Source organism: Mustela lutreola, chromosome 7 (genome assembly GCF_030435805.1).
Source record: "Mustela lutreola isolate mMusLut2 chromosome 7, mMusLut2.pri, whole genome shotgun sequence".
In the NCBI taxonomy this organism is placed as follows: Eukaryota; Metazoa; Chordata; class Mammalia; order Carnivora; family Mustelidae; genus Mustela; species Mustela lutreola.
Genome location: NC_081296.1, coordinates 121,441,426 through 121,468,096, shown reverse-complemented (window position 1 = coordinate 121,468,096; position 26,671 = coordinate 121,441,426). Strand labels below are relative to the sequence as shown.

The following is a 26,671-nucleotide window of genomic DNA, read 5'->3' as shown; positions in this document are numbered from 1 at the left end:
AAGCAGGCTCCCTGCTGAGCAGAGAGCTCGTTGGCGGGCTCTATCCCAGGACCCTGGGATAATGACCTGAGCCGAAGGCAGAGGCTTTAACCCACTGAGCAACCCAGGCGCCCCTCCCCTGATCACTTTAGAGGTTGAGATGCTCTGTTACATTTTTTGGCTATATGGATTTTCTCTTCTGTGAATTGTCATATTTGCCTCTTTTCCTAATGGTTTTAAGAATTGATTTGTAGTAATTCTTTGAATATTTTGGCTCCTAAGCCATTGTCAGTTTTGTGTATTGTTAAAATCTTTCAACTCAGGCTGTCCTGAGTCCCTTGTTCCCTCCCTTGTTCCTGGCCCCTTAGTTTACTCCAGTTTAGTCAGCTTCTATTTTTATTCCTATGCTCCCTTGTTCTATTCTAACCTACACATTTTTGAGTTATGTTACCAAGATGGGGGATCCCTTCAGTTGTCCATTAGATGAACCGCTTTCTCATTTACGGTTTATTTTTGGTTCTGTAAGGTAGGCAACCCAGAATAGTGGTTAAGAATGGAGGCTATAGGGGTGCCTGGGTGTCTCCATCAGTCTGCCTTTGGCTCAGGTCATGATCCCAGGGTCCTGGGATTGATCTCAACATCACATTGGACTCCCTGCTCAGCAGAGAGTCTGCTCCTCCTCCTCTCTCTGTGTGCCTCTCTGCCTACTTGTGTTCTCTCTGTCAAATAAATGAGTAAAATCTTAAAAAAGAATGGTGACTGTAGAGTCTTAACTGTTTGCTTTTGAATCTTAGCTCAACCACATTACTTAATGTGTGTGACCATGGCAAGTTACTTAACCTTCTTGTATACTTGGCTGTATAATCTATAAAACCCTTAAGGGTAGAGCTGTTATGATCCACATTTTATATTTGATGAAACTCAGGCTCAGAGAGATTAGATTAGAAACATGAGTAAGTAGAAGAAACATGTGGACCTTTTTATCTTTTAATTTTACACTTTTGGTAGAGGTGTGGGTACAGAGAAATACTTCTGCAATATAGGATACACAGTAGCAAAAGCCATGCCTCAGTGTTGGGGAAAAACAGTAAGAGTAGAACTATAGAGAACTAAAGTGCCCACTGCCTGTTAAGAATCTATTAATAGGTTAAAAAATTCCTTTGTGTCATTATTCATTAAAATAAAACAAAAACACACACTTTTATTTTTATGACTTTAACATAAAAGAGATACAGAATTTTTCTTAAGGTTTTTTTTTTTTTTTTTTTTAAAGTAATCTCTGCACACAACATGGGGCTTGAACTCATAACCCTGAAATCAAGAATCATGTTCTCCACTGACTAAACCAACCAGGTGCCTCAAGATACAGAATTTTTAGATAAACATCCCAGGCCAGAGAACTCATAGTTGAAACAGGCAAATCATAAATACAGGAACTGAGCCACACTAAAGGGTTCAGTTTGATAGACAATGAAGGGGGAGGGGGACATAGAACTTGATTTTGACAAAGAAAGAAGGAACCGAAGGAGCAAAAGCAACTTCTTTCTAGGGGAGGGAGAATAACTTTGACTTAGCTACTGTACCGTCTTTGATTTTTTTTTATTATTATAAAAGGAAATATGTTTATGACAAAAAGTCAAGTACTACAAGAAGGTATAAAGTAAAAATTAAAGTACAAAAGTTTCCCAAAAGAATTAAAAGAATCCCAAAAGAATTACAAGATGGAATTGGGAGGGAGACAAATCATAAGTGACTCTTAATCTCACAAAACAAACTGAGGGTTGCTGGGGGGAGGGAGGTTGGGAGAAGGGGGTGGGATTATGGACATTGGGGAGGGTATGTGCTTTGGTGAGTGCTGTGAAGTGTGTAAATCTGGTGATTCACAGACCTGTACCCCTGGGGATAAAAATATATGTTTATAAAAAATAAAAAATTAAAAATTTTAAAAAAAAAGAATCCCAAAAGAATTAAAAGCAGGGACTTGAACAGATACTGGTATATCCGTGTTGTTAGCAACATTATTCAGAATAGCCGAAAGGTGGAAACAACCCAGATGTCTATCAGTTGATAAATGGATAAACAAAATATGGTGTGTGTAAGTGTGTATAACAGAATATTATTTAGCCTCAAAAAAGAGTGGAATTCTGATACATGCTTCAATATGGATGATCTTTGAAGATATTATGCAAAATGAATAAAAAAGACAACTATCGTATGATTCCACTTATATGAGTTACCTAGAACAGTTAAATTCATAGAGGCAGAAAGTAGAGTGGTGGTTACTGGGGATGGGAGAAGTTATTGTTTACTGGGTACAGAGTTTCATTTTGGGATGATGTGAAGATTCTGGGGATGGATAGTGGTGGTGGTTGCACAATAGTGCAGATATACTGAATTGTATAGTTAAAAATGGTTAGTATGGTAAATTTCACATTATATGTAAATTTTCCACAGTGAAAAAGTTTCCCAACTCTAGCCTGGAGGTGGTGTCCACTATAAACAATTTTTTTAAAAGATTTTATTTATTTATTTGTAAGAAAGAGAGAAAGAAAGTACACAAGCAGGCAGAGAGGCAGGCAGAGGCAGACAGAGAGGCAGGCTCCCTGCCGAGCAAGGAGCCCGATGTGGGACTCCATCCCAGGACCCTGGGATCATGACCTGGGCCAAAGGCAGCCGCTTAACCCACTGAGCCACCCAGGCGTCTCCACTATAAACAGTTTTTATAATAGCCAGATAAGTAGGAGAATATAAGCATATATATGCAAATATGAACATGTTAGTTCAAAGTCTGCTCTTTGAGGGCACTCAGTTAGGTTTTGGGGACTCCGCAGTGTACAAAATTGACAAAGTTCCTTCAGTCATGGAGCTTTTTAAAATTTTGTTTTACACAAAATGAAGTTTGATACACATATTGGTTTTTTTTTTTTTTTTTTTTAAGATTTTATTTATTTATTTGACAGACAGAGACCACAAGTAGGCAGAGAGGCAGGCAGAGAGAGAGAGGAGGAAGCAGGCTCCCTGCTGAGCAGAGAGCCAGATACGGGGCTCGATCCCAGGACCCTGGGATCATGACCCGAGCCGAAGGCAGAGGCTTAACCCACTGAGCCACCCAGGTGCCCCGATACACATATTGTTTTATACCTTACATTTCCCCTTAATAAAGATGGACACATTTCCAAGTTAGTTCTTACAGATTTACTGATTTCATGGCTGCACGGTATGCCCTTATATGGATGTGTATAATTTGTGGCTGTTGGATGGGAATGGAGGAGGGAAAGAAGAGGTACAGAGAGCTGTGGTTTGCTGCTCGTGTTTGCCCCTTTTGTAACTTAAATTTTTATTGGGAGAATAGTATAGGCTTGTTGTAGAAAGTTAGTGCCAAATATATCAAATAAAAGTAAAAACCCTCCAATCTGTTTTTTCCCCGTCTTTCAATCCTGTTCCCTGACAATAGTTACCACTATTAATCATTGTTAACACTTGAAAGTTACTCATCTTTCAGACATTTTTAATGCATCTGCAAATATAAAAAATACATAGAATATACATCTTCTCATTTGTTAGAAGCTGGCTCATGCAGTATAATACTGCTCATTTAATTCAGATGATTGTGAGTTATGTAGAGGGAAGAGCTGGCCTGGGCTTTATGAGAGCTAGGCTCTGTCTAGATGGTGCCTGGGGCAGGCAGTTCCTTAGTTGTCACTTGCATGCTGTTCCATAGTCAATGAGGTCACATTAAGGAGAGAAAACTAGTATGCTAGAAGTATTACTGTGGAGTTCTTTGGTTGCAAGCATTAGAAACCAGCTCAGCTTCTGTTAGACAAAAAATGGTGGGTCGGGGGGGGTGGTGGTGCCTGGGTGGCTCAGTCAGTTAAGCAGCTGCCTTGGGCTCAGGTCATGATGTCAGGTCCTGGGATAGAGTCCCAGGTCAGGCTCCCTGCTCAGCAGAGAGCCTGCTTCTCCCTCTCCTTCTGCCTGCCACTCTGCCTATTTGTGCTCTCTATCTCTCTGTCAAATAAATAAATAAAATATATATTTTTTTTAAATGGGGGGCTTTATAGAAGGATTTTTAGGTAGCAAGTAAAGAAATATTTATTTAAAAAATCTTTAAAGATGTTATTTATTTATTAGAGAGAAAGAGTACGAGCATGGGGAGCAGCCGAGGGAGAGGGAGAAGCAGGCTTTCTATTGATCAGGGAGCCCGATGCAGGGCTCTATCCCAGGACCCTGGGATCATGACCTGAGCCAAAGGCAGATGCTTAACCAGCTGAGCCATCCAGGTGCCCCAAGTGAAGAAATATTTAAACTCAGTCTCTGGAAAGTCAGGAATAGGGTGGCTCTGAGGGTTTCAATATCAGTGTTTATCCCTTTCCATTTCTATATGTCCACGTTTTTCTGGGGAAAAGTGAGTGGCTTAGAGATTGTGTGTCTACTGATAGTTAAGGGGGTAGAGTCCTGGGTTTATGTGCCCCATGAGAATCTTACAGAATTGGGGAGTTGCAGTTTTGGAAAGGATGGGATTCAGGGCTGGCAAAACTGAGTGTCAGCCTTAAGTGTCAGTCATTTTAACCCTAGATTCTTAACTCCCCTCTCAAGGAGGAGATGACCGCCGGGTTCTGCTATGGCACATGGAACAAGCTATCCACTCCAGAGTCAAGCCCATACAGCTGAAAGGAGAGCACCATTCCAACATTTTTTGCCTGGCTTTCAACAGTGGGAACACCAAAGTATTCTCTGGAGGTGAGGAGAAGGGAGATTTCTACTTTGGGCAATTCACCGTGGCTGAGATTTTAGATAAAGGAGTGCTAAAATAACTCCTTGTTTTTCTTTATTTCACTGGGCTGTAGAATTACTGGTTTCCCATAGCTGTCTTTTCTGCATTACAGCAGTTTAGACGGGTATAGGAGCGCAGTTCTTCCCTCCCTCCCTTCCTCCTTCCTTCCTTCCTTCCTTCTGTTCTTTTGATTCTTCACTGTCATTTGTTTGTTTTTGGTAGAAAACTTCCTACATTGCAGTCTGGCATGTAGAAACATACACACATATTTAAAATAGTACTTAACCTTACTCTGTGTGGTACATTTTGATTTTTTTAAAATGCTACTTTATTCTTAAAGAACTTAAAGTTTGTGACTCAAATTGATGTCGTGATCCATGGATGGCTCCTGTTCGAAAAACGTTGTGTTAGGGTACAATTAGAATGGCTTGGGCTCAAGCCAGCCTCACGGTGGTCCTTATCAACCACACTCCTTTCTGACCACAACATTTCTAGTTCTCACCTCTCTTTTGCACTGCAGATTTTGCCATGAATATCTAGCTATGTGTTCTAAAAGCAATTTAAGTGCGGCAGATCTTAAAGCCAAGAGTATTAGTCTTCCTCCTGTACAAATATTTCCTCATGTTCCCTGGATTCCTTTTCTCAGTTACTGTCAGCATTCACATAAATGATTTAAGCTATTAAATTTAACTTTCAGAAATTGCTAATATTGAAGCACTTTTAACTAAAAAATGACACTTCCACATAGTTCAGCTTAACAGAAATCTTGAAGTCATCCTCAAACCTTCCTTTCTTTCATTTACGTATCTTGTCACTCACCAACTAGACTTGCAAGCTTCTCATATTCATCCTTTACTTTCTGTTCTCTTTTTTGTACCTACTGCCCTGGTTCGGGTCCTTATCTTTGATCCGGACTGTTGCAGTGGCCTTTGTGATTTCTGCAACCTGTCTGTAACTCTCCTTATTTATTACAAGTTTTCTTTTAAAAATAAAATTTAACCGTGTCAGCCTCTGACCCTACAGTGTCCTCAGGATGAAGTGTAAACTTCTACTTCTTGAGTCTCATTTCCCTCCCCAGTATCTTGTACTCTAGCCCACTAAACCACTAGCCATCTTAGGTGCCCTTGTATCATTTGCTCTTGCTCTTCCTTCATGGATCATGATTAATTGTCCAGTCCCCACTAATTCCCCTAAGTCTTCCACTGGTAAGAGTTTTGAGTTACTGGAGTTTCTGTTCAGATATCTTCTTCCCCATAAAAACGTTCTCCTTTTCTGCCATGTACTTTCAAACCCACTCCTGAAGGAAATATTATTTCCTTTTTCTGTGTCCCCATTATAGAGCATATCACTACAACATAACTCATTTTGTCATTATTAGTTGCTGCATAGATGGACTGGAAGTTCTTTGAGGGCCAGGCAGAATCTTCCTCTTCCTCTTCTTGTATCCCCAGCACCTCAGCTGTGCCTGTTACCTAGGAGGCATTAGTCTGGGTTTGATTACTTGGTACGCACCCACAATAGAGTTTATAGCCAGAGATCTAGGATGTCCCGGGCCACATCTCTACTGCTTCTGTTACTTTCTGTTGAAGTGACTGTTGGTTGTGCTTTCAGTGTAGAGTGGGAATTTTTTTACTTTTCTTTTCATATTCAGGTTTTTATGTTTGGTTATATAAGCACTTTGAAGGCAGGACTACACATATTGTGAATGTAGTATTTTTAGATTCCTTGATGGAATAAAGAAAAATGCAATAGAAAGAAGTTGTGGATAAAAATTTTCCCATCACTTATAATCACACAATCATCAGATTTTAATGTTGTGAGATGATAAGGATATCAATATCAGGAGATACTTATTAGGCACTTACTAAGTGCTCGGCCCTATTCTGAATGGTTTTGCGAATGTACTCTTACCTTTGCAATGACCCTATGAAGTAGGTACAATTATCCTTATTTTATAGATAAACAAACTGAGGCATAAGTTATCTGTATTCTAAGTCTCACAGTTGTTTTGCTTAAAAAAAAAAAAAGCTAGCTTGGATGAATTAATTTGCCCATGATCATTTACTCCTTTATGTTTCTTAATGGCCACAGTTTTTTGTTTTTTTAATTCCATATATATATATGTATATATTATAATCCATTTAGTAATTCATTTTGGAAAGCACCTAATTGCTACTAGGCTTTTGAAAATTCTTTTATATCTTTCTGACATTATTTTTATAAAACTTTTTTTCTAATTAATACTCCTAATTTATATTAACATTGACTTTGTTCATATGCTTTCTGAAAACTTGAAAATTTCATATTGTGATATGGACAGGTAGCACTTTGCAGGAATTATCAAATGTCTACTTTTCTCCCTTACAGGAAATGATGAGCAAGTTATCCTCCATGATGTCGAAAGGTAAATAGATTGTTGGTATGTGAAGGTGACTGACTCCAGTTTTCACATGAAGAAAGGCAAATATCTCTTTAGACAGAAGTAGTTGTTTTTTGAAGGAAATAACATGAAGCCAGCAGTCCTTTTCTGAAACAGATTTCTGTAATAATTTTGAAATAAAATTTTGATTAAGGAAAGAATTTGTAAAGTTGGAATGAACTTAGACTATTTAGGTGAAAATTTAAAGGAAGAGGTTGGAAGAGAAGAAAACAACAGCATAATAATAACTAATCTTTATGTGGGGTACTATTCTAAGTGCTTTACATGTGTTCATCAGTTTCATCCTCACAGTGATTCTATAAAGCTGTATGATTCTAGTGTCATTGTGGTTGAGGAAACTGAGGTGTAGAAAATTAGGTAACTTAGGGTCAGGTGGTACTGGGATTTGAACTTGGGCTGCCTGGTCCCAGGGCCATGCTCTTGCTCACATACCAGATAGCCACATCAATCCTCTTCTTCCCCTGCTGATACCAGATCTGACTGCTTTGAAGTTCGCTTGTTTTTGAAAATCAAGCACCACCCCCCAGCTCTGTACAGAAGCAGATACATTCCGCAGGAAGTGAAAACACTAAACTCATATATTGAATCACTTTTTTAACTATGCTCATTTAGTGCAAAAAAACAAACCATGAAATCTATAAAAAGCTTTTCTAATGAATTTTTATTTTTTACCTGAAAGTTGGGTACCTACTTTTTAAAGAAATACAATATCCTTTGGGTTTCGCTCGATTGACTTTTTACTGGAAATGAGGGAGAGCCCTACGTGAGGAACTTGAGGGCTGGGACTCTGCAGTCTTTGTGTGCATGTGTGTGCCTGTGTGCCTCTTTCTGCTCTCTGTCTCTCAGCAGCGAGACCTTGGATGTGTTTGCTCACGAAGATGCAGTATATGGCTTGTCAGTGAGTCCGGTGAATGACAACATTTTTGCCAGCTCCTCAGATGATGGCCGGGTTCTCATCTGGGACATCCGGGAGTCTCCCCATGGAGGTAGGGTCAAAGGGCTGTTGGACTGTGTTGAAGAGTTTGATGTCAGGTTCATTGCAGAAGCAGTTTATGACCTGAGTAACCTGCGTGGGAGAGTTGGAAAGGGAGAGGCAGCTCTCATGGTGGGGCATAGATGTGTGTTTGTAGACGTCCCATCATGTGCGCAAGCCAGAAGTGAGGCACCTTTCTTAGGCCTTCTCAGTCGCTTGTGAGCCTCCATAAACCCTTGGGCCTGTCGGAAACGCCACCGTATGTTGGTGTTCAGTGGCCTCAAGGAATAGAAGATGCAGGGCTTCACTGTAGAGGGCAGCTACCAGGGGCCAGCTCCGTATGGTGCTGACACACACAGTTCTTGGTTATTCACAGAGAACGAGGGTGTTCTGGTGTTTGTGTATAGAAACTGAAAACGATGGCAGATGCACCCCGTTTAAGGGGGATTGTCCAGGTGAGTTCCTCCTCTAGGAATGCCCTTTGGGCTTCTGAAGTATAAAATGAAGGATTGTTTTGTTGAATTTCTCTGAAGTTTTTCAGGAAACACATCTTTTCAGCTTGTTTCCTGAGTAAACTGTTCACTCTCTAACTCTGTTTTTGTTCAAAGAATTTCCTCCAGCATCACCCTCGGTGTTCCCCCTGCCCCCACCTTCAGTGCAGCTTTGTCTTGATCATACCTGTGTACACAGTATTACTCTCCTGCCTGTCTTGTCTGACAGGATCTGGATCTTATTATTCTATAGTCAAAGCGTTTAACATGCAGAGCTGTGCCTCATCACAGAGACTCAGGCTATAGGAAAAGCTTGTTTCTGGGGTCAGGCAGATAAGGTAGCTGCAAGGAGCAGCTGGGGTTGAGTCACCATGTCCTCTGTCTGGACTGCCCAGAGTCTCTGCTGTGTCCCATGTGGAAATCCTAGACTGGGCAGTGCTTTCTGTCTGTTGCTTCTAAACACTTGCCACACAAAAGTATGTCCTGGGTAGCAGAGTGATTCCTTCCTTGCCTGGAGCCCACTAATACAGGCAGCGGCCTGCAGGGTTTCTGAGTGAAGTTGATTAGGAGCTGGCTGGATGTAAGAGTTCAGGTGTTAGGTTCCTTTTTTCCCTTTCTTTTCTTCTTCTTCTTTTTTTTTTTTTTTTTAAATATTCCAATACTGGGGATGAAATCATAGAATTCTAGTCTGAGGCTCTTAGATTGTTTAGGGAGCAATTTAGAGAGAACACTGTGCTATTGTTTTTCCTCACCTTCAATTTTCTCATTGTTTTTCTTTGTCTTTATTAAATCTTTGTGTAGTTTTAAAAACTTTTAATTTCTAAAACTAATAAATTTGGATTAAGGTACAATAATCCTATCAGTAATCGGTTGTGAGTTTTTTCAGCTCATGTGGAATTCAGTCTTACTGTAAAACAGCTTACCTTCCCAGTTCCTGTGACCGTTTCCGTTTGTCACAGGATCTGAAGAGGTAGAATACTCAGTGTTTCTGAGTATTATAGCTTCCAGTTTGTTTATATGTGATAGAGTTGCTGTTTTCAGACGTAAGTGTGTGCAGAGAATGAGCAGGGGTGACTGCTGGGGCGATGTACTGCTTTGGGGCTCCAGCTACTAGGATGGTTTCTACAGGGTCACATTCCTGCTTTGACTGCCTCTGGCCCAGAGGCACTGAATGAGCTCTGGGGCTGATTGTCATTTCTCTATTCACAGAGCCCTTCTGCCTGGCAAACTATCCATCCGCTTTTCACAGTGTCATGTTTAACCCTGTGGAGCCCAGGTTATTGGCCACAGCCAATTCAAAGGAAGGAGTGGGACTCTGGGATATTCGAAAACCTCAGAGGTGAGCCCCATTTATTCATATGGTGTTAAAACTTGCCCCTGCCTCAACTTTCAGGTGATGTGATCAGCAGGGTCGTGAAAACCTGTTTGACCATTGATCTCAGTTGGCCATCTCCTGACATATACTGGTGCCTGTGAAGCCAGGGGAGCCCTGTCCCCAAGAGACAGGCAGTCTGAGAAATCCACACTCCTTGCTGAGGGACTCATAAATTGTAATCTGACTCTAGACAAGTCAGTTCTAGGCAAATAGATGAGAACCTCCCTTCAGTACTGCCTTCTGTCTTTAAGCCCAGAGTTCCCCAGATGCCTGGGAACTCTTGCAGGGGGGATGGAGGAGACAGAGGAGGAGAGTTTGTTAAACTCCTAGCCACTGAACCAGGGATTCTTAGCTCTAGGCAGGAGGGGTTTTCTACATGGCTTTGAGAGAACTGTGAATCCACCAGATTGTGTGGAAATTATATTATGTACCCATCTAAGTGCATTTTTCTGTGAAGGGAGTTTATTTGTTTTTTTGTTTTGTTTTGTTTTAAGTGTCTCAAAGAAACCAGTGGCTAAGACAATAAAGGTTAAGAGCCACTGCACTATAGTGTTAGGGACCTAATGTGTTTTCCCTTCTGTTTGCATTATTAAAAGAGTACACTTAAGACAATCTTCAACCAATGATATACAAGTCACTAATGGGAGAATTTCAGGCATCACGAAGGGAAATGTGTAGGTGGAGGTGAGTAGGAGGCTTTTTCATGTTCCTTAAAGCCCATGGACAACTTTTTATGGCACCTGTACTTAAAGCTAGCTTTGCTTAATAAAAGACTTACATGCATTGTCTGCTCTTCTGGAAATTCTGCATGGAGGTAACTTCCTACTTTGTAAAGCAGTATTGCAGAAGAATATCATGGAAAGTAAGCGAGGTTATGATTTATTTCATGGATCTCGATGAAAAAGGCAATTAAGTACAGAGGTTTATCTTCCTTGGTGATTTTAAGTTCTAGCTAATTCTCTCCATGGGGCCGTCACAGGGATCTACAACTATTGCAGCAGATCTGTTAGGCCAGAGAGGTGCTGCTTTTGTTGAGCAGGACTCCCTGAGGCTCTGTAGGGCAGCAGAGGTTTCTCCCGCCCTTTGGTAGATACACACTCAGCTCTTGCTTTCCCCCCTACTGAAATGCGTATAGTGCCTTTGCACTGTATGCTTGGGGATACTCATTCCCTGCCTGTGTTTCCCTGTGTTCATCTGTAACATTCTCTGCCACTTGAGATCTTTGAGACACAGCCAGAGAGGGAACACAAGCAGGGGAAGTAGGAGAGGGAGAAGCAGGGAGCCTGATCCAGAGCTCGATTCCAGGAACCCAGGATCATGACCTGAGCTGAAGGCAGACACCCAACAACTGAGCCACCCAAGCACCTCAAGAACAGCTCTTCTGCCTTATCCATATTACAAAGGGCGGGAACTGGGTTAACTCTGCCAGTCTTCTCCCAGCTTGCTACCTCCCATGCTTACCATTGTAATGAATAGCTGGCTACTGGAGTGGGGCCCTGAGCTATTCATTTCTAGTGGAAAGCTTGAGCAGTGCATGCTGTAGCAGTGTCTGGAGAGTAGAGGAGAGGTTGAGTGTTTTAATCCTTCTATTATCCCACCCCCAGCAGTTTCCTACTGTGTTTTGTATTTGGGCTCTCCCCCCTTTCTACTTACCTCCTCACTAAACATGGCTTCTTTAAAAAAAAAAAAAAAGTGAGATTATTGCTTTATTTTTAAAATAACATGTATTAAATATAAGGTTTATATCTAGAGAAATATAACGAAAGAAAAAAGAAAAGAAAAGAAAAGAAAAAAATCTCATCTCCAGATTACCTCTCTTATATTTACTACATGTTTATACATCAGTATGGTTCTTCTTGGTCTCTAGTCATATTCTCCAAAGATAACTATAATGAACAGTTTCTTATGTATCAGAACATAATTTAATACATGTACTAGCATGTATATCTATCCTTTAAAAACTTTAGGCTAGGGGCGCCTGGGTGGCTCAGTGGGTTAAAGCCTCTGCCTTCAGCTCAGGTCATGGTCTCAGGGTCCTGGGATCGAGCCCCGTGTCGGGCTCTCTGCTCAGTGGGGAGCCTTCCTCCTCCTCTCTCTCTCTGCCTGCCTCTCTGCCTACTTGTGATCTCTGTCTGTCAAATAAATAAATAAAATATTAAAAAAAAAAAAAAACTTTAGGCTAAAGGAACCATGTTCAACTTCTTTTTTCAATTAATAATATGTATTGGAACTTTATTCCTATCAGCGCTTACAGATCTAGCATGTTCTTTTTTTTTTTTTTTAATATTTCCTTTTTTTTTTTTAAAAAGATCTTATTTATTTATTTGAGACAGAAAGAGAGCACAAGCAGGGGGAGCAGCAGGCAGAGGGAGAGGGAGAACACACAAGCACACACAATTTTCCATGCAATGGGGCTCCATCCCAGGACTCTGGGATCAGGACCTGAGCTGAAAGCAGATGCTTAACTGCCTGAGCCACCCAGGTGCCCTTTAAGATTTCATTTTTATGTAATCTCTTCACTCAATGTGGGGCTCGAACTCTCAACCCTGAGATCAAAAGTCCTATGCCCCACTGACTGAGCCAGTCAGGCACCCCCACTAGCACATTCTTTTAATGGCTGCATGATGTTCCATTTATATGGTGTATCTAACAGCCAGGACTTCTTGTTTCCAGTTTGGGCATTATAAACAGTGCGTTGCCTTGAGCTTGATTGGCACAGCTATCTTGGCCTACCTTTGCAAAAATATCTATAGGAAATTGCTGTATCAAATGAGGTATGCTTTTCTATTTTTTGATAAAAATGGTCACATTGTCTTGTCACCACAAGACTGTAGTGATTTACAAACCTACCAACTATGCATGACTACACATTTTTCCAGACCCTTGCCAACACTTACAGTGTCTTATGGGGGGAAATATTCTCTTCCTGTTTTGCTTATGTCTTTAATTATGGGTGAGGTTATATGGTTTCCTTGGTAACCTGTAGTTTTCAAAGCCCATATGGGAGAAAAGTCATCTAATAAGGCTAATTGATATTCTTAACTGATTCCTTTCTTGGAATAAAAAGAAGGAGCACAGTGGACTAGGATGTTTTTACCTGTTTCTTTCAACTCTTCTAAGGTTCTTTGGGGTTCTATGGGAATGAGGCAGAAAAGGAGCATGAAATATTCTTGGGATCCTGTTCTTCATCTGCTGGTATTTTGGGACTAAATTACAGATCTTTTCTGTTTGAATTCTCTCAGTATAAATTGGTTTTGGGAAGGAAAAGAGGGGGCTTTGTCATTTCCATGCAGGATTGATAATGTTGAGTTGGCAGTAGATGATTTGTCTCCTGAACACAGCTGCCTAGAAACCTCAACCTAGATCGTGGGGCAATTCTGAATCCCCTGGGACAACAACCCTGGAACAAGGTAGATCTGTTCTAAGGGATACTTAAAGTCTACAGAGATATTTTAGGAAATTTGTGAACCCCTTAAAATTGCAAGTAAAATTGTGTGTGCTTGTGTATTCAACTGAGTACACATGGGATTGGGAAAGAGTTTTTACTAGGTTCTCCTAGAGACCTTTGACCCACAAGAAGAAAAAGTTATTCAGCATATTAATGGCTCTATATTTATTTATTTACTTATTATTATAATTTTTTAAAGATTTTATTTATTTACTTGACAGAGATCACAAGTAGACAGAGAGGCAGGTGGGCGGCGCTGGGGGCGGGGTGGGAAGCAGGCTCCCTGCTGTGCAGAGAGCCTGATGTGGAGCTTGATCCCAGAACCCTGAGATCATGACCTGAGTGGAAGGCAGAGGCCTAACCCACTGAGCCACCCAGGCGCCCCTCTGCTGATGTCTTTTTGCAGCCATCCTATTCTTTGTCACTGCCAACATCCCAGTTATGTCTTGCTTGGACTGATGCAATGGCCTCTGAATAGGTTTCAGATCTGCCATCTTCTAACATTGAGGGAGTTCAGAAAAAGTAAAGATTCCCCTGCTGTTACTCAGCTTGTCTCATCCTTTTCATTCCCTGTTTCAGCTGACTGTTCACACACCACCTCTCTCCCTTCTTGTATCTTTAATTTCTGTCACTTGCTGTCAGAAACTGTTCTGTGATAGGTAATGGTGTCTTGCTTTGACAAGGATAATAAGGAGAGTGATTTTTTCCTACTCAATAATAAAACTAGGGCAAGCCAGGAATTCCTATAAAGACTTACCTTATAAGATGGTGTTTTCACGTGGTGTGTAAATGACACATATGAAATTGGGCACCGAGTGCAAATTCCCACTATTAAAAAAGAAATTGCTCTCAGGACCTCACCTGGCTTTGGGAGACCTCTAGGTTAGATGTCTGTTTTGCAGGGACTTTCTCAATTCTGCTGCTGTAGAGACCAAATTAAATGTAACTCCTTGCCTTCTGAACAAACCAGACCATCTCTTCCGCATTGCATTTTGAGGGTTGCTTATGCTATAATGGGGCTCAGGGTACAGCTTCAGAGGCTGGAGAAGGTGCTCATGCTCTGGTGTTTGTTGAAACTTTAAAGAATGAGCCTGTCCAGACCAGAATGCAAGGCCATTAGGGTAGACAGAGATTTCTTAAACATGACCCAAAAAGCACTTTACATGAAAGAAAAAAAATGTTAAATTGGATTTCATTCAAATTAAGAACTTCGGTTCATCAGAGACACTCAAGTGAAAAGATGAGCCAAAAGACAAGCCATAGCCATCCATGATCTGGGAAAAAATATTCATCATACATGTATTGAACAAGAATTCCTATCTACAGAATCTATTCTAATAGAACTACAGATCAGCAATAGAACTACAAATCAGTAAAAGAAAATGGAACTTTTAAAATGAGCAGGACTGTTGAATAGGTGCTTCACAAAAGAAGGTAGACCAAATAGCCAATAAACATTTGAAAAGCATTCAGCTTCACTACTCCTAAGGGCAGTGCAAGTTAAAACCACAGTAAATTATCACTGTAGATCCTGGATGGTTCAAATTAAAGAGACTGATAGTACCAAGTGTTGATAAGAGTGTGGAGCAACTGAAAATCTCATACATTTTAGGTGAGGGTAATTTGGTACAACCACTTGGGAAAACTCTTTTGTCAATGTCTGCTAAAACTCCACATGTGATTCTATGACCAGCAATCTCACCCTTAGGTATATCTAAGAGAAGTGAGTACGGACTTCCACCAAATTTGTGTATAATAATATTCACAGATGCTTTATTCATAACAACCAAAAGCTGGAAACAACACAAATGTCCATTGAAGGAGAATGGATAAGTAAACTGCAGAATAGCCATACAATGGAACACCACATAGACATAAGAATGAATTGTAGGTACCCACTTTGACATGGGTGAATATTGAATGAAAGCAGCCAGATAGATACGGAAGTGTATATGGCCTTCAAAAACAGGCAGGTCGTAGAAGTCAGAATAGTGGTGACGTTTGGGAAGGGTACTGACTTAGGGAGGCATGAGGGAAGCTTCCAGGGTTTAATATCTGGGTGGTAGTTTCATGGGTATATACTTCAGTAAAAAAATTACTGAGCTATATACTTAGAATTAGTATACTTTACTTAAGTATATTTAATGTATTTATTTAAATTATTATTTTTTTAATTTACTTGTCAGCATGAGTAAGGACACACAAGCTGGTAGTTGGGGGGGAGAAGCTCCTTGCTCACCACTGAGCAAGGAGACTGAAACTGACGTGGGACTCTATCCCAGGAATCTAGAATCATGACCTGAGCTGATGGCAGATGCTTAACCAACTGAGCCACCTAGACACCCTACTTAATGTATTTAAAGTACATTTAATTCTCATTCTCTCTCTCTCAAATAAATAAATAGATAGATAGATAGATAGATAGATAAATAAATAAATCTTTTTGAAAACGGGGCACCTGGGTGGCTCAGTTGGTTGGGAGACTGCCTTCGGCTCAGGTCATGTTCCTGGAGTCCCAGGATCAAGTCCCGCATCAGGCTCCCTGCTCAGCGGGGAGTCTGCTTTTCCCTCTGACCTCTCACTCTTTTTCTCTCTCTCTCAAATAAGTAAATAAATAAAATCTTAAAATACATTTAAAAAAATCTGAGATCACTGGGACGCCTGGGTGGCTCAGTGGGTTAAGTCGCTGCCTTCGGCTCAGGTCATGATCTCAGGGTCCTGGGATCGAGTCCCACATCGGGCTCTCTGCTTAGCGGGGAGCCTGCTTCCTCCCCTCTCTCTCTCTCTCTGCCTGCCTCTCTGCCTACTTGTGATCTCTCTCTGTCAAATAAATAAAATCTTAAAAAAAAAAAAAAAAATCTGAGATCACTATTATCTTCACCTGGTTACTTGCCTTCCCTGTGATGCCAGTGGTTGTAGCAATATCACCAGCTCTTTAGGAAATGGTTTGAAGGAACAAAAGAGGGAGAGAGGACAGTCAGGAGGACCCAGCAGTTTGGATGGTGCTGTAGAAAACTGCAAGAGAAAAGCTGGGGACCATTGGCATTTAGTTGTCAGAATGATTAGCTCTAATTGGGGGACATGCCTCTGGTTAGCCACTCCTTTTTTTCTTTCTTTCCCCACTCACCCATCTTTACATACCTATACAATACTCAGACAGGTGTTCCATCCACCAAAACCTATAATAAGCACTTGTTTTCTCTCTAGAACTGTATTCCTTTCTTGTTTCTTTTTATCAGTGTCACCATCACTCCCACAGTCATCCTGGCCTAAAGCCCAGAGTCCTATTTTCCTTTTCTATCTCTCTGCCCCTCTGCCATACCCAGCCTTGCTATGTGTTAGTGCCTGGCCACTGTTTTCAGTTCTGAAAGCCCTACCTCCATCTCAGGCCCATAGCTCTATTCAGAAGGGACTGACTACTGGCTTCTTAGCTTGCCTCTTGCTTCTGCCATGTAGTACACTTCCTTAAACATCACTCTTGCCATTCCCTACCCAGGAGTTTTAGTGGATTCGTGATATCTTTGTTCATGGCCATATCCCCAGAACCTATGTGTGGGATGCTCTAAGAAAATGTTTTTTGGAATGAATGTATGACCTGCTTTACTGGATAAAATAAAAACTCCTTCAGTAAGCAGTCTGCTTCTTCTCTGGTGCCATTGTCCCTTCTCTCTCTCCTTGTACTCTCTTCCATATACAAATACACATAGAGGAGTATGTCTCAAATTTTTTTGCGCTTTTCTTTGGCCAAATTTTAGTTAGTTGTCAGGGTCCACAGTCAAATGGTAACTCCTCAGGAAAAGCACCCTTGCTCCTTTGTTGCATACCTTTTTTTTTTTTTTTTTAAAGATTTTATTTATTTGAGAGAGAGCATGAGAGAGAGAGAGCAAGGGAGGGGGTAGAGAGAGAGAGGGAGAAGCAGACTCCACACTGAGCAGGGAGCCCAACTTGGGGCTCAATCCCAGGACTCTGGGATCATGACCTGAGCCAAAGGCAGACACTTAACCGACTGAGCCACCCAGGTGCCCCCTGTTACATATTCTTAAGCACTGGGTGTTATATGCAACTAATGAATCATTGAATGCTACATCAAAAACTAATGATGTACTATATGCTGGCTAACTGAACATAATAATAATAAATACATACATACATATGTACATGGTACTCTGAAAAGAAAATAAAAAGCTTCTTTTACTCACTGTGTCCCCAACACCTAGCACAGTCTGGGTACAGAATATGTGCCAGTGCATGAAGTTTTTTCTTCTGCAGTAAGGGATCTCTATTCAGAGCCTCTGTAAAGGACTTGCAGTCTGTGGCATGCATGTTGCTTGGCTTAGTGGCTCTATTGCTGCTTTTGCCATCATTAGTGATCTTTTGATAGGAGTGTTTATCTCCAGCTAGACTTAGAGTATATTTTTTATTTCCTTCCCAGTACCCAGGAATTGCTTCTCAGAAATGAAGTGCTTGTCCTGAGCTGTACTATTACCTGTCATGTTTTCCTTTATTTATTTATTCATTTGAGAGACAGACAGACAGACAGAGATAGCGAGAGAGAACAACAGTGGGGAGGAGAGGGAGAAGCAGACTCCCTGCTGAGCAGGGAACCTGATGTGGGTCTCAATCCAAGGATTCCTGGGATCATGACTTGAGCCAAAGGCAGACGCTTAACCGATTGAGCCACCCAGGCACCTCTGTCACGTTTTCCTATGGATTTTTAAGGCCATGTTTTATTTATCTCTGATCATTAGACTATTGTGTTCAGTAAATACCAAATGAATGCAGTTTTATACTTATACCCAAATAGTCTGCATTTTCAGAGTAAGCTTTCTGTAATGTTTTCTGGACCTTTTAATTCCTTCAGTGTAATGGCATGGGTCAAAATTTTGTCTCTAAGGCATAAATCCCTAAAGGAGATTGTAAGGGTTCTTCCTGGGTTTTGACTGCCTCTCAGAGTTCTGTGGGGAAGCCAGAGATTCTGGTGAAGTTGCTGTCTTGTTTTTAGGCCACGAGGTGGAGCTCTAGAATCAGCTTTGTCCATTGGAAGGCACCCGGGCCCCAGGTATTCTCAGACTTTAGAGGGCATCAGAATCACCTGGGAATCTAGTTAAAATGCTCCTTCCTGGAGCACAGTTCCAGAGATTGAATTGTTAAGACCTGAGGCAGGACCTGTGAATCTGCCATTTGCAACGGCTATTCCAGATGATTAAGCAACGTCGCATTTCCTGCAAGATAGGAGCTCTGGTTATTAAAAGGGGTTGGGGTTGGGGGCGTAGGGGAAGGTCCATGTTGAATTTATTTCTGTGTTCATTCTGATCCAGGGTCTTTGGATTTTAGGCCAGAGCTTCCCCATTCCCATTCCTTTGCACAAGCACAAATGTGCCTTTTGTAAAAGAGAACTCAGAACATCTGGGGAATGGATGGGAGTTCTGGAAGCATGTACCAGTTCATATCCTTCCTTTAATATTGCCGAATATTGCTATTCAGAAGGAAGTGATATCAAATCCTTAAATCAAGTGGACTTTCTTATTGTAAAATCAAATCTTTTCTCTTTAAAAAAATTTTGTGGTTAAAAAAAATTTTAGATACAAATATTAGTAAAAGGAATACTAATGTACCTATTGCTCAGCTTCAGTAATTAACCCATGGACAGTCTTGCTTCATTTATTCCTCATCTGTGACCTCCCTTCCCAATTATTTTGAATCGATTTCCCTGTAACATGATCTCATTTCTTTGTAAATACTTTGTAAATATGTATCTCTGAAAGATAATTCTTTTCCTTTTTATTTTTTAAAGATTTTATTTATTTATTTGACAGCGGGAGAGCAGGGGGAGTGACAGAGGGAGGAGACTCAGACCCCCCGCTGAACAGGGAACCCGGTGTGGGGCTCCATCCCAGGGCCCTGGGATCCTGACCTGAGCAGAAGGCAGACGCTTAACCACTGAACCACCCAGACGCCCCGGGATAATTCTTTTTTAAATTGAGATAAATTCAGGAGCACTTGGGTGGCTCAGTCGTTAAGCGTCTGCCTTCAGCTCAGGTCATGGTCCCAGGATCGTGGGATCGAGCCCCACATCGGGCTTTCTGCTTTTCAGGAAGCCTGCTTCTCCCTCTTCCACCCCCCTGCTTTGGTTCCTTCTCAGGCTGTGTCTCTCTTTGTCAAATAAATAAATAAAATCTTTAAAAATAAATAAGTAAATAAATTGAGGTAAAATTCACATAACATAAAATTAACCATTTTAAAGTGAAAAGGTCAATAGCATGTAGCATGTTCACAGTGTTTTATAACCTCTATCTAGTTCCAAAACATTTTCATTCTCCTAAATTAAAACTCATACCCTTTATGCTGTGACTCCCCAGAATACTTTTCTCTTGGTAGCTTCTGGCTACCATCTCTCTGCTTTCTGTTTCTTTGGATTTACCTGTTCCAGCTGTTTCGTACATTATGTGACCTTTGATCTGGCTACTTATACTTATCATCATGTTTTCAAGACTCATCCACATTATAGCATGTATCAGTACTTCATTCCTTTTTATGGCTGGATAATATTCTATTGTATGGAAATACCACATTTTGTTAATCACCCTTTGATAGGTATTTGAGTTGTTTACACTTCTTGGTACTATGAATGGTGCTATTATTAACATTCATGAAGAAGTATTTGTTTTGAGTATCTGTTTTCAGTTCTTTCAGGTATATAGCTAGCAGTAGAATTACTGGGTCATATGGTAATCCTATGTTAAACTTCTTGAGGAACTGCCAAATTACTTTCCATAAAAAGAAAATTCTTTTAAAAAACATAATCCCAGTATTATCATACCTAAGAAATAACAATAACTTCTTAATGTCATTGCATCTATTTAATTAGTGTTTAAATTTCCTTAATTGTTACGGCACCTGGCTGGTTCATTTGGTAGAGCATGTAACTCTTTTTTTTTTTTTTTTTAAAGATTTTATTTATTTATTTGACAGAGAGAGATCACAAGTAGGCAGAGAGGCAGGCAGAGAGAGAAAGAGGGGGAAGCAGGCTCCCTGCCAAGCAGAGAGCCTGACCGAGCATGTAACTTGATCTCTGGATTGTGAATTCAGGCCCCGCGTTGGGTATGGAGATTACTTAAAATCTTAAAAAAAGAAAATTTCCTTAATTGTTTCATGAATGCTACAAATGATTCAGGATTTAGATAGGGTTCATACAAAGCAATTATTTAATATGGCCTCTGAGTCTCTTAATCAATAACTATTCCCGCCTCTCACATTTTTCCATTGCAAATCTATTTGTTAAAATAACTATTATTTATCTTACGGAATTTCTCACATTTTAGATTATAGTGATTGCATTTTACACTGTCGTTTAGCATGTTTCTTCTGACCCATTTTTTCCTATAAACTGTTTTTAGATTAAGGGGCTTGAAGTGATTCAGGGTTTTGTGGGTGGTTTTATTTTTGGGGGGTTTTTTTGGTTGTTGTTACAAAAATATTTCATAGGTGGCATTAGATATATCCATAAGGATGCTAAAAATGTCTAGCTTTGTCTCTACTTTTGTTTTAAAATACATTGACCGACTTCTAATTTGGCTTTTTGAAATACGAGTGGTGCTGCTGAAGTTGTGGAGAAACTGGATCGCTCCTGCATTGCTGGTGGGAATGTACCATCGTATAGCCACTCTGAAACATAGTTTGGTAGTTCCTTTATAGATTAAAAACGAACTTCCCAGTCTCAAAAGATACATACTGCATGATTCCATGTAAATATTCACAAACTAATATAGTTGAACAGATGGAGAACCGATAAGTGGTTGCCAGATGTTAGCAATGGGGATAGAGTGGGGATGAATGTGGCCGTACAAGGGAGGGTAGCATGAGGGAGTCTTGTGATGATGGTAACATACTTGTCTTCTTCTTTTTTTTTTTTTTTAAAAAAAAGGAATGCTTCACGAATTTGTGTGTCATCCTTGCGCAGGGGCGATGCTAATCTCTGTATCGTTCCAATTTTAGTATAGCTGAAGCGAGCACCACAGGTGTTTTAATTGTAGTGGTTACATGAGCTGTGCATGTGATCTAATTGCATAGAGCTACACACACACACACACACACACACACACAAATGATTGCATGCGTAATCGGCAAAATCTGAATAAGCTCTATAGAGTGTATCTATGTAAATTTCCTGGTTTTGATATTTTACTATTGTTATCTAGGATGGTAACACAGGGAGAGGGTGGCTAAAGGGTACAAAGGATCTTTTTGTACATGTCTCTGCAACTTCCTCTGAATCTGTACTTGCTTCAGAATTAGAAGTTAAAAAAATATGGATTCTGTCTTAGTAAAGTTCTCCTTTTAAAACTTCGAATAAAGCTGCAGTCCATTCTGACTACTACTTATTCCAGTACTGGTCTCCTGTCCCCTCCCCTGAGAGTAATGAGTGTTAGGAATTTGTAGTATATGCCTCCAGAACTTTTTCTTTTTTTTTTACTTTTATATGCTAACATATGTATCCATAGAAAACATACAGAGTTGTCTCTGTATGCATGTATGTTTTTCACTCATCAGTATGTGTTGGAAATTTACCCATACATTAATATACCTGGATTTATCTCATTTCTTTTGCCAGTTAAGAATTTGAGTCAACTCTCTGACTCTTTCTGTTGAGTCAGCTGAGATTTTTCTTCTAGAAGTCTATTGTAAGCACTCCCTCCCCTGTGTCCCCAGTGGAGGGTAGATAGTCTTCCTATATCTCTCACTACACGTTTTCCTTACTACAACACTATGTATGTTATAGATGGAAACTTTTGGTTTCCTTATACCTAATAGGTTCTTGAGGTTGTCTCCTTCATCTTTTTTTTTTTTTCTTTCTTAAGATTTTATTTATTGGGGTGCCTGGGTGGCATTGATCAAATCCCGAATCGGGCTCCCTGCTCAGCGGAAGTGTGCTTCTCCCTTTCCCACTCCCTTTGCTTGTGTTCCATCTCTTGCTGTGTATGTGTGTGTGTCTCTCTCTCAAATAAATAAAATCTTTTAAAGATTTTAAAATCTTTTTTTTTTTTTTTTTTTTAAAGATTTTCTTTATTTATTTGTCAGAGAGAGAGCGAGCGAGAGCGAGCACAGGCAGAGTCAGAGGGAGAAGCAGGCTCCCTGCGGAGCAAGGAGCCCGATGTGGGACTCGATCCCAGGACGCTGGGATCATGACCTGAGCCGAAGGCAGCTGCTTAACCAACTGAGCCACCCAGGCGTCCCTAAAATCTTTTTTAAAAGATTTTATTTATGTATTTGACAGCGACAGCGAGAGAGGGAACTCAAGCAGGGGGATAGGGAGAGGGAGAGAAGCAGGTTCCCCGCTGAGTAGGGAGCCTGAGAGGGGCTCCAGTCCCAGGACCCTGGGATCATGACCTGAGCTGAAGGCAGGTGCTTAACAACTGAGCCCACCCACGTGCCCCATCTCCTTCATCTTATTTCAAACTTGAAACTGTGGGCCTAGTGCAGTATGTAAAATAGTTAGTAGGTATTCAGTAAATGTTTATTCAGTAAATGCATGCATGAACACATGAGTTAATGAATGACAGGACAGGGTGTGAAGTGAATTACTTAGATAAATCCTCTGGCCATGATGCCTCCTCGTCTGATAGTATTTTCTGAGGTAGAATAATCCATCTCCACCATGTATTCTGTGAAATCTTGGTTTTTTGTTTTGTTGTTTTGTTTTTGCAGTTTATTTGTTTTTAAGAATTATTTATTAGAGAGGTGGGAGGAACAGAGGGAGAGGGAGAGAGAAACACAAGCAGACTCCACACTGAGTATGGAGCCCCACATGGGGTTCGATCTCACCATCTGGTATCATGACCTGAGGTAAAACCAAGAGTCCAGCGCTTAACCAGCTGTGCTACCAAGGCACCCCTCTGTGAAATCCTGTTGAGCCAAGAAACAGAAAAAAATTTGCTGGTTCTACGTCTGCTGCTTATCTGTCGTGTGCTCAGGACCAAATCACGTAACTGCTTAGGACCTTGGTTTCCACCAGTGTGAAATGAGAATCATGGGATCATGGCCTGAGCTGAAGGCAGATGCTTAACCGACTGAGCCACCCAGGTGCCCTGCCTCTTGCAATTTTTCCAATTTTCTGCTGCTTTGTGGCTTGCCTCTCAGATTGGGTTTCATGTATAGATAAATGTCAAGACCTATGTGAACTTTGGTGGATCCCTTTTTTTTTTTTTTTTTTTTTTAATGTACAAAGTCAAGAGTTTTTCAAACAGCTGCTCACAATCCATTAGATCATTCATTCAGCAGCTCTTTATTGAATGACGATTATGTGTCTGGCACTGTTCAAGCACTTGGGATATATGGGGAAAACAAACAAAAGCTCACAGTCTAGTGGGAAAAGACAAATAAGAAACAAAATAAATACATAAAAATATATGGTGTATAAGGTGGTGATTCATGTACTACAGAACAATAAAGCAGGCAAGGGAGACGGAGTACTGGGGAGCTGGTATTTTTGCACAGGGTGTCAGAAAGGGCCTGGTTGAGGAGGATACTTGAAGAAAGAATCATGGGCATCCCTGGAGAGGACCTTTCTGGACTTCAGGATCTGCAAATGCAGACCCTGAAGCAGAAGCATGTTTGACTTGTTCTAGGGTCAGCAAGGAGGCATAATGTGGTTGAAGTAGAGTAAAGTAAGAAGAGTGCTAGAAGGTGGGGTCAGAGATACAGGGGTTGGAGAGATGGTTGTCTAGGGTTTTACTGGTGTCATAAGGAATTGGCTTTTACTCTGGTGTAAATGGGGAGCCACTGGATGACCTTTAGCAAAGGAATGATGTGTTCTGACTCATGGTTCATCATCCCTCTGGCTGTGTTATTCAAGATAAATGAAGCATGGGCCAAGAGTGGAAGCAAGGAGGCTAAGGTAGGAAGCTCTTTCAATAATTCTGTGGGCCACGACATCATTGTAGATGGTCACAAGTATTTATTAAATAAAAAAAATATAGAATAGAAAATCAGTGCATAGCATTATAGTAGGTGGTAAGTATTGTTTAATGAAGTTATGCTAAAAGATGTGGGTGTACTGGGATGCGGTATAAAATGTACTTTACAAAAGGTTGCTAGAAAAAAGTTTCAAAGCCATTATTCTAAGACAGTTGTGTGACTGCCAACTAGAAGGGACTTTGGTGTTTGGATATGTTCTCAGTGAGCGGCTCCTATGAGAAACAGGCTGGCTTCCTGTTTCTTCTCCCATCAGTCAGCAGTTTGGCTTGGCCTTCCCTCCCTTTCTTTTGCATCCCTCGCATCTCTCATTTTCAACTATTTGTGTAGGAGTTCTTCCTAGAAGGTAAGAAATTGAGATTTTGTTTTCAGACCCTCTTCTGCTTAGGATTTTTTTCCAGACTTTGCCTCTTTCCTCTTTAACGTTTCTCCAGCTTTGTGATCTTGTACCCTAACAGTCATGTACCCACCCCAGTTTCCCCTCCTGCCATCAGGGACTGCCTGTTTACCTGCATGTATTCCCACGCCCTCCTGCAGCACTGCTACTGTTGCTATAGGAGCTGCCATCCCAGTCTCCCTCTTCCCCTGGCTTTTTCCTGCCTTTTGCCACCCACTGTTCATTAAACTCTTCCTTTCCAGTTTTATGTACTGTGAGGTTGGGGCTGATGCTAATGTAAAAATCTGTCAGAAGGTAGGACCAGGAGTAGTTAGTTGTAAGTGAAGATGAAATGGCTGCTTACGAAATCCCTCTCTGTTTTCTGTAGCTTGGGATGGAGGGGGATTCTGAGTAAGCCAGGCCATCTGATGAGCTGAGATGACTAAATGTTGAGTCCTTGTTCTGTGGGAAATTCATGAGTGTCCTATAACAAATCTTTTGCTTATGGCAGTGCCTCTTACTTTATTTTGAGATCTTGTTTGGTTCTGTGTGGTTTTTGGGAATCTCTGGGCCAAATGCAAAAATTTAGGTTCCAAATCACTTCAACTTTGGGTATGTCCCTTTTCTGGAAGATGGTGTGATTAGAAATACTGCAAGCCCGCCATCCATGTTTGCTTTGTGGAGGGACTAGATATGTCATTTGGTCATTTAAAGATGTGTTAAAAAGATTTTTTAAAAAGATGTTATTTCTAAGTAATCTTTCTACCCACACCATGGGGCTCAAACCCACAACCATGAGATCAAGAGTTGCATGCTCTATTGACTGAGCCAGCCAGCCACCCCTATCCAAAGATCTCTTTATCAGAAATTTACCAGGCCCTTCTGCCAACTTCAGTCAAATTTAAATTTCTGGGTATTCAAGAAGGGAAGGAAATCTTATCAGGTACGCTGAACCTGTATCTATATTTCAAGCCAGAGAGGTTTGGCAGTGAATCATGTTCTGGGGAAAGTGAGTTTGTTTAGACATAGATCACAGCGTTATCTTTCTCATACTAGTTGTCTAATAGTTCCAGCTTCCTCTAGGGAAGTCTCAATCTTGAAATTGAGGATTGCGTTAGAAAAAACAAAAGAGAAAAGGTTCTCCTGCCAACTCACATAAAATAAATGGCTAAGGGATTATTATGACCCTGAGCATTCTTAAATAAGATTGGTGTGGGCTGTGACTCCCTGAACTTGTTTGCTTTCTAATTCTATTGTTCTCTAGGATTTGTCATATTCTATGGGTTGTGCGAGTACAAAATGTCTTTTACTCCTTATAGGTTATCCCATCCTAAAGCAGAAACTGGAGGGGAGGAAGGGATTTCCCCCACCTATATAGGATCTTGATTGTGCCACTCTGGTGGTACAATACCAGGTCTGATGTCTGTGATTTGGAATAACAGTACATTTCATGGGTGTTATTGAAGCTTTCACTTGGAAAATGTAAGGAATTTCATGCTGGTGGGCATTGGTAAATCATGTTAGTACCGGCAGATGAATTACTTAGTCATGGTTTTATGGAAATCTAGCTCCATAGAATCTAATCTTGGAAAAGTTAGCAGTGCCCTATCTTGTGTTGCACATGATCACACGTATCTTTCTCCCAGTTACTTTCCTTGGAAACAGGCTTAGCCTGTTTCTCTTCTATTCCAAGCCCTTATCCTTGGCCAAGTACTTTAAAAATGTTCTTTTTACTCCGTAAGAGCAATAAAAAAAAGTCCATTTGAATACTGGGGGTGGGAGGGAGCAAAAAAGGAAAAATTCAGGAGACCACACTAGTGAGAAATCTTTTCCTGTTGTTCTGT

General features: G+C 40.7%; 1 protein-coding gene and 1 non-coding gene across 4 annotated transcripts in view; one reads left to right on the top strand and one right to left on the bottom strand.

The window, feature by feature from the left end:
* Window positions 1-26,671, top strand: part of DCAF5 (DDB1 and CUL4 associated factor 5) — a 102,688-nt gene that overhangs the window by 23,391 nt on the left and 52,626 nt on the right. For 2 of the 3 annotated variants that reach the window (XM_059182425.1, XM_059182427.1), the window contains exons 2-5: window positions 4,576-4,719; window positions 7,121-7,157; window positions 8,040-8,179; window positions 9,867-9,996. In XM_059182425.1, coding sequence (XP_059038408.1) covers window positions 4,576-4,719; window positions 7,121-7,157; window positions 8,040-8,179; window positions 9,867-9,996 — 451 coding nt within the window. The remainder of the gene's footprint in view (window positions 1-4,575; window positions 4,720-7,120; window positions 7,158-8,039; window positions 8,180-9,866; window positions 9,997-26,671) is intronic. The other variant, XM_059182426.1, reaches the window with a different exon arrangement.
* Window positions 21,396-21,498, bottom strand: LOC131837391 (U6 spliceosomal RNA). The gene has a single exon (XR_009356004.1). It is a non-coding gene; the product is annotated as a U6 spliceosomal RNA (small nuclear RNA).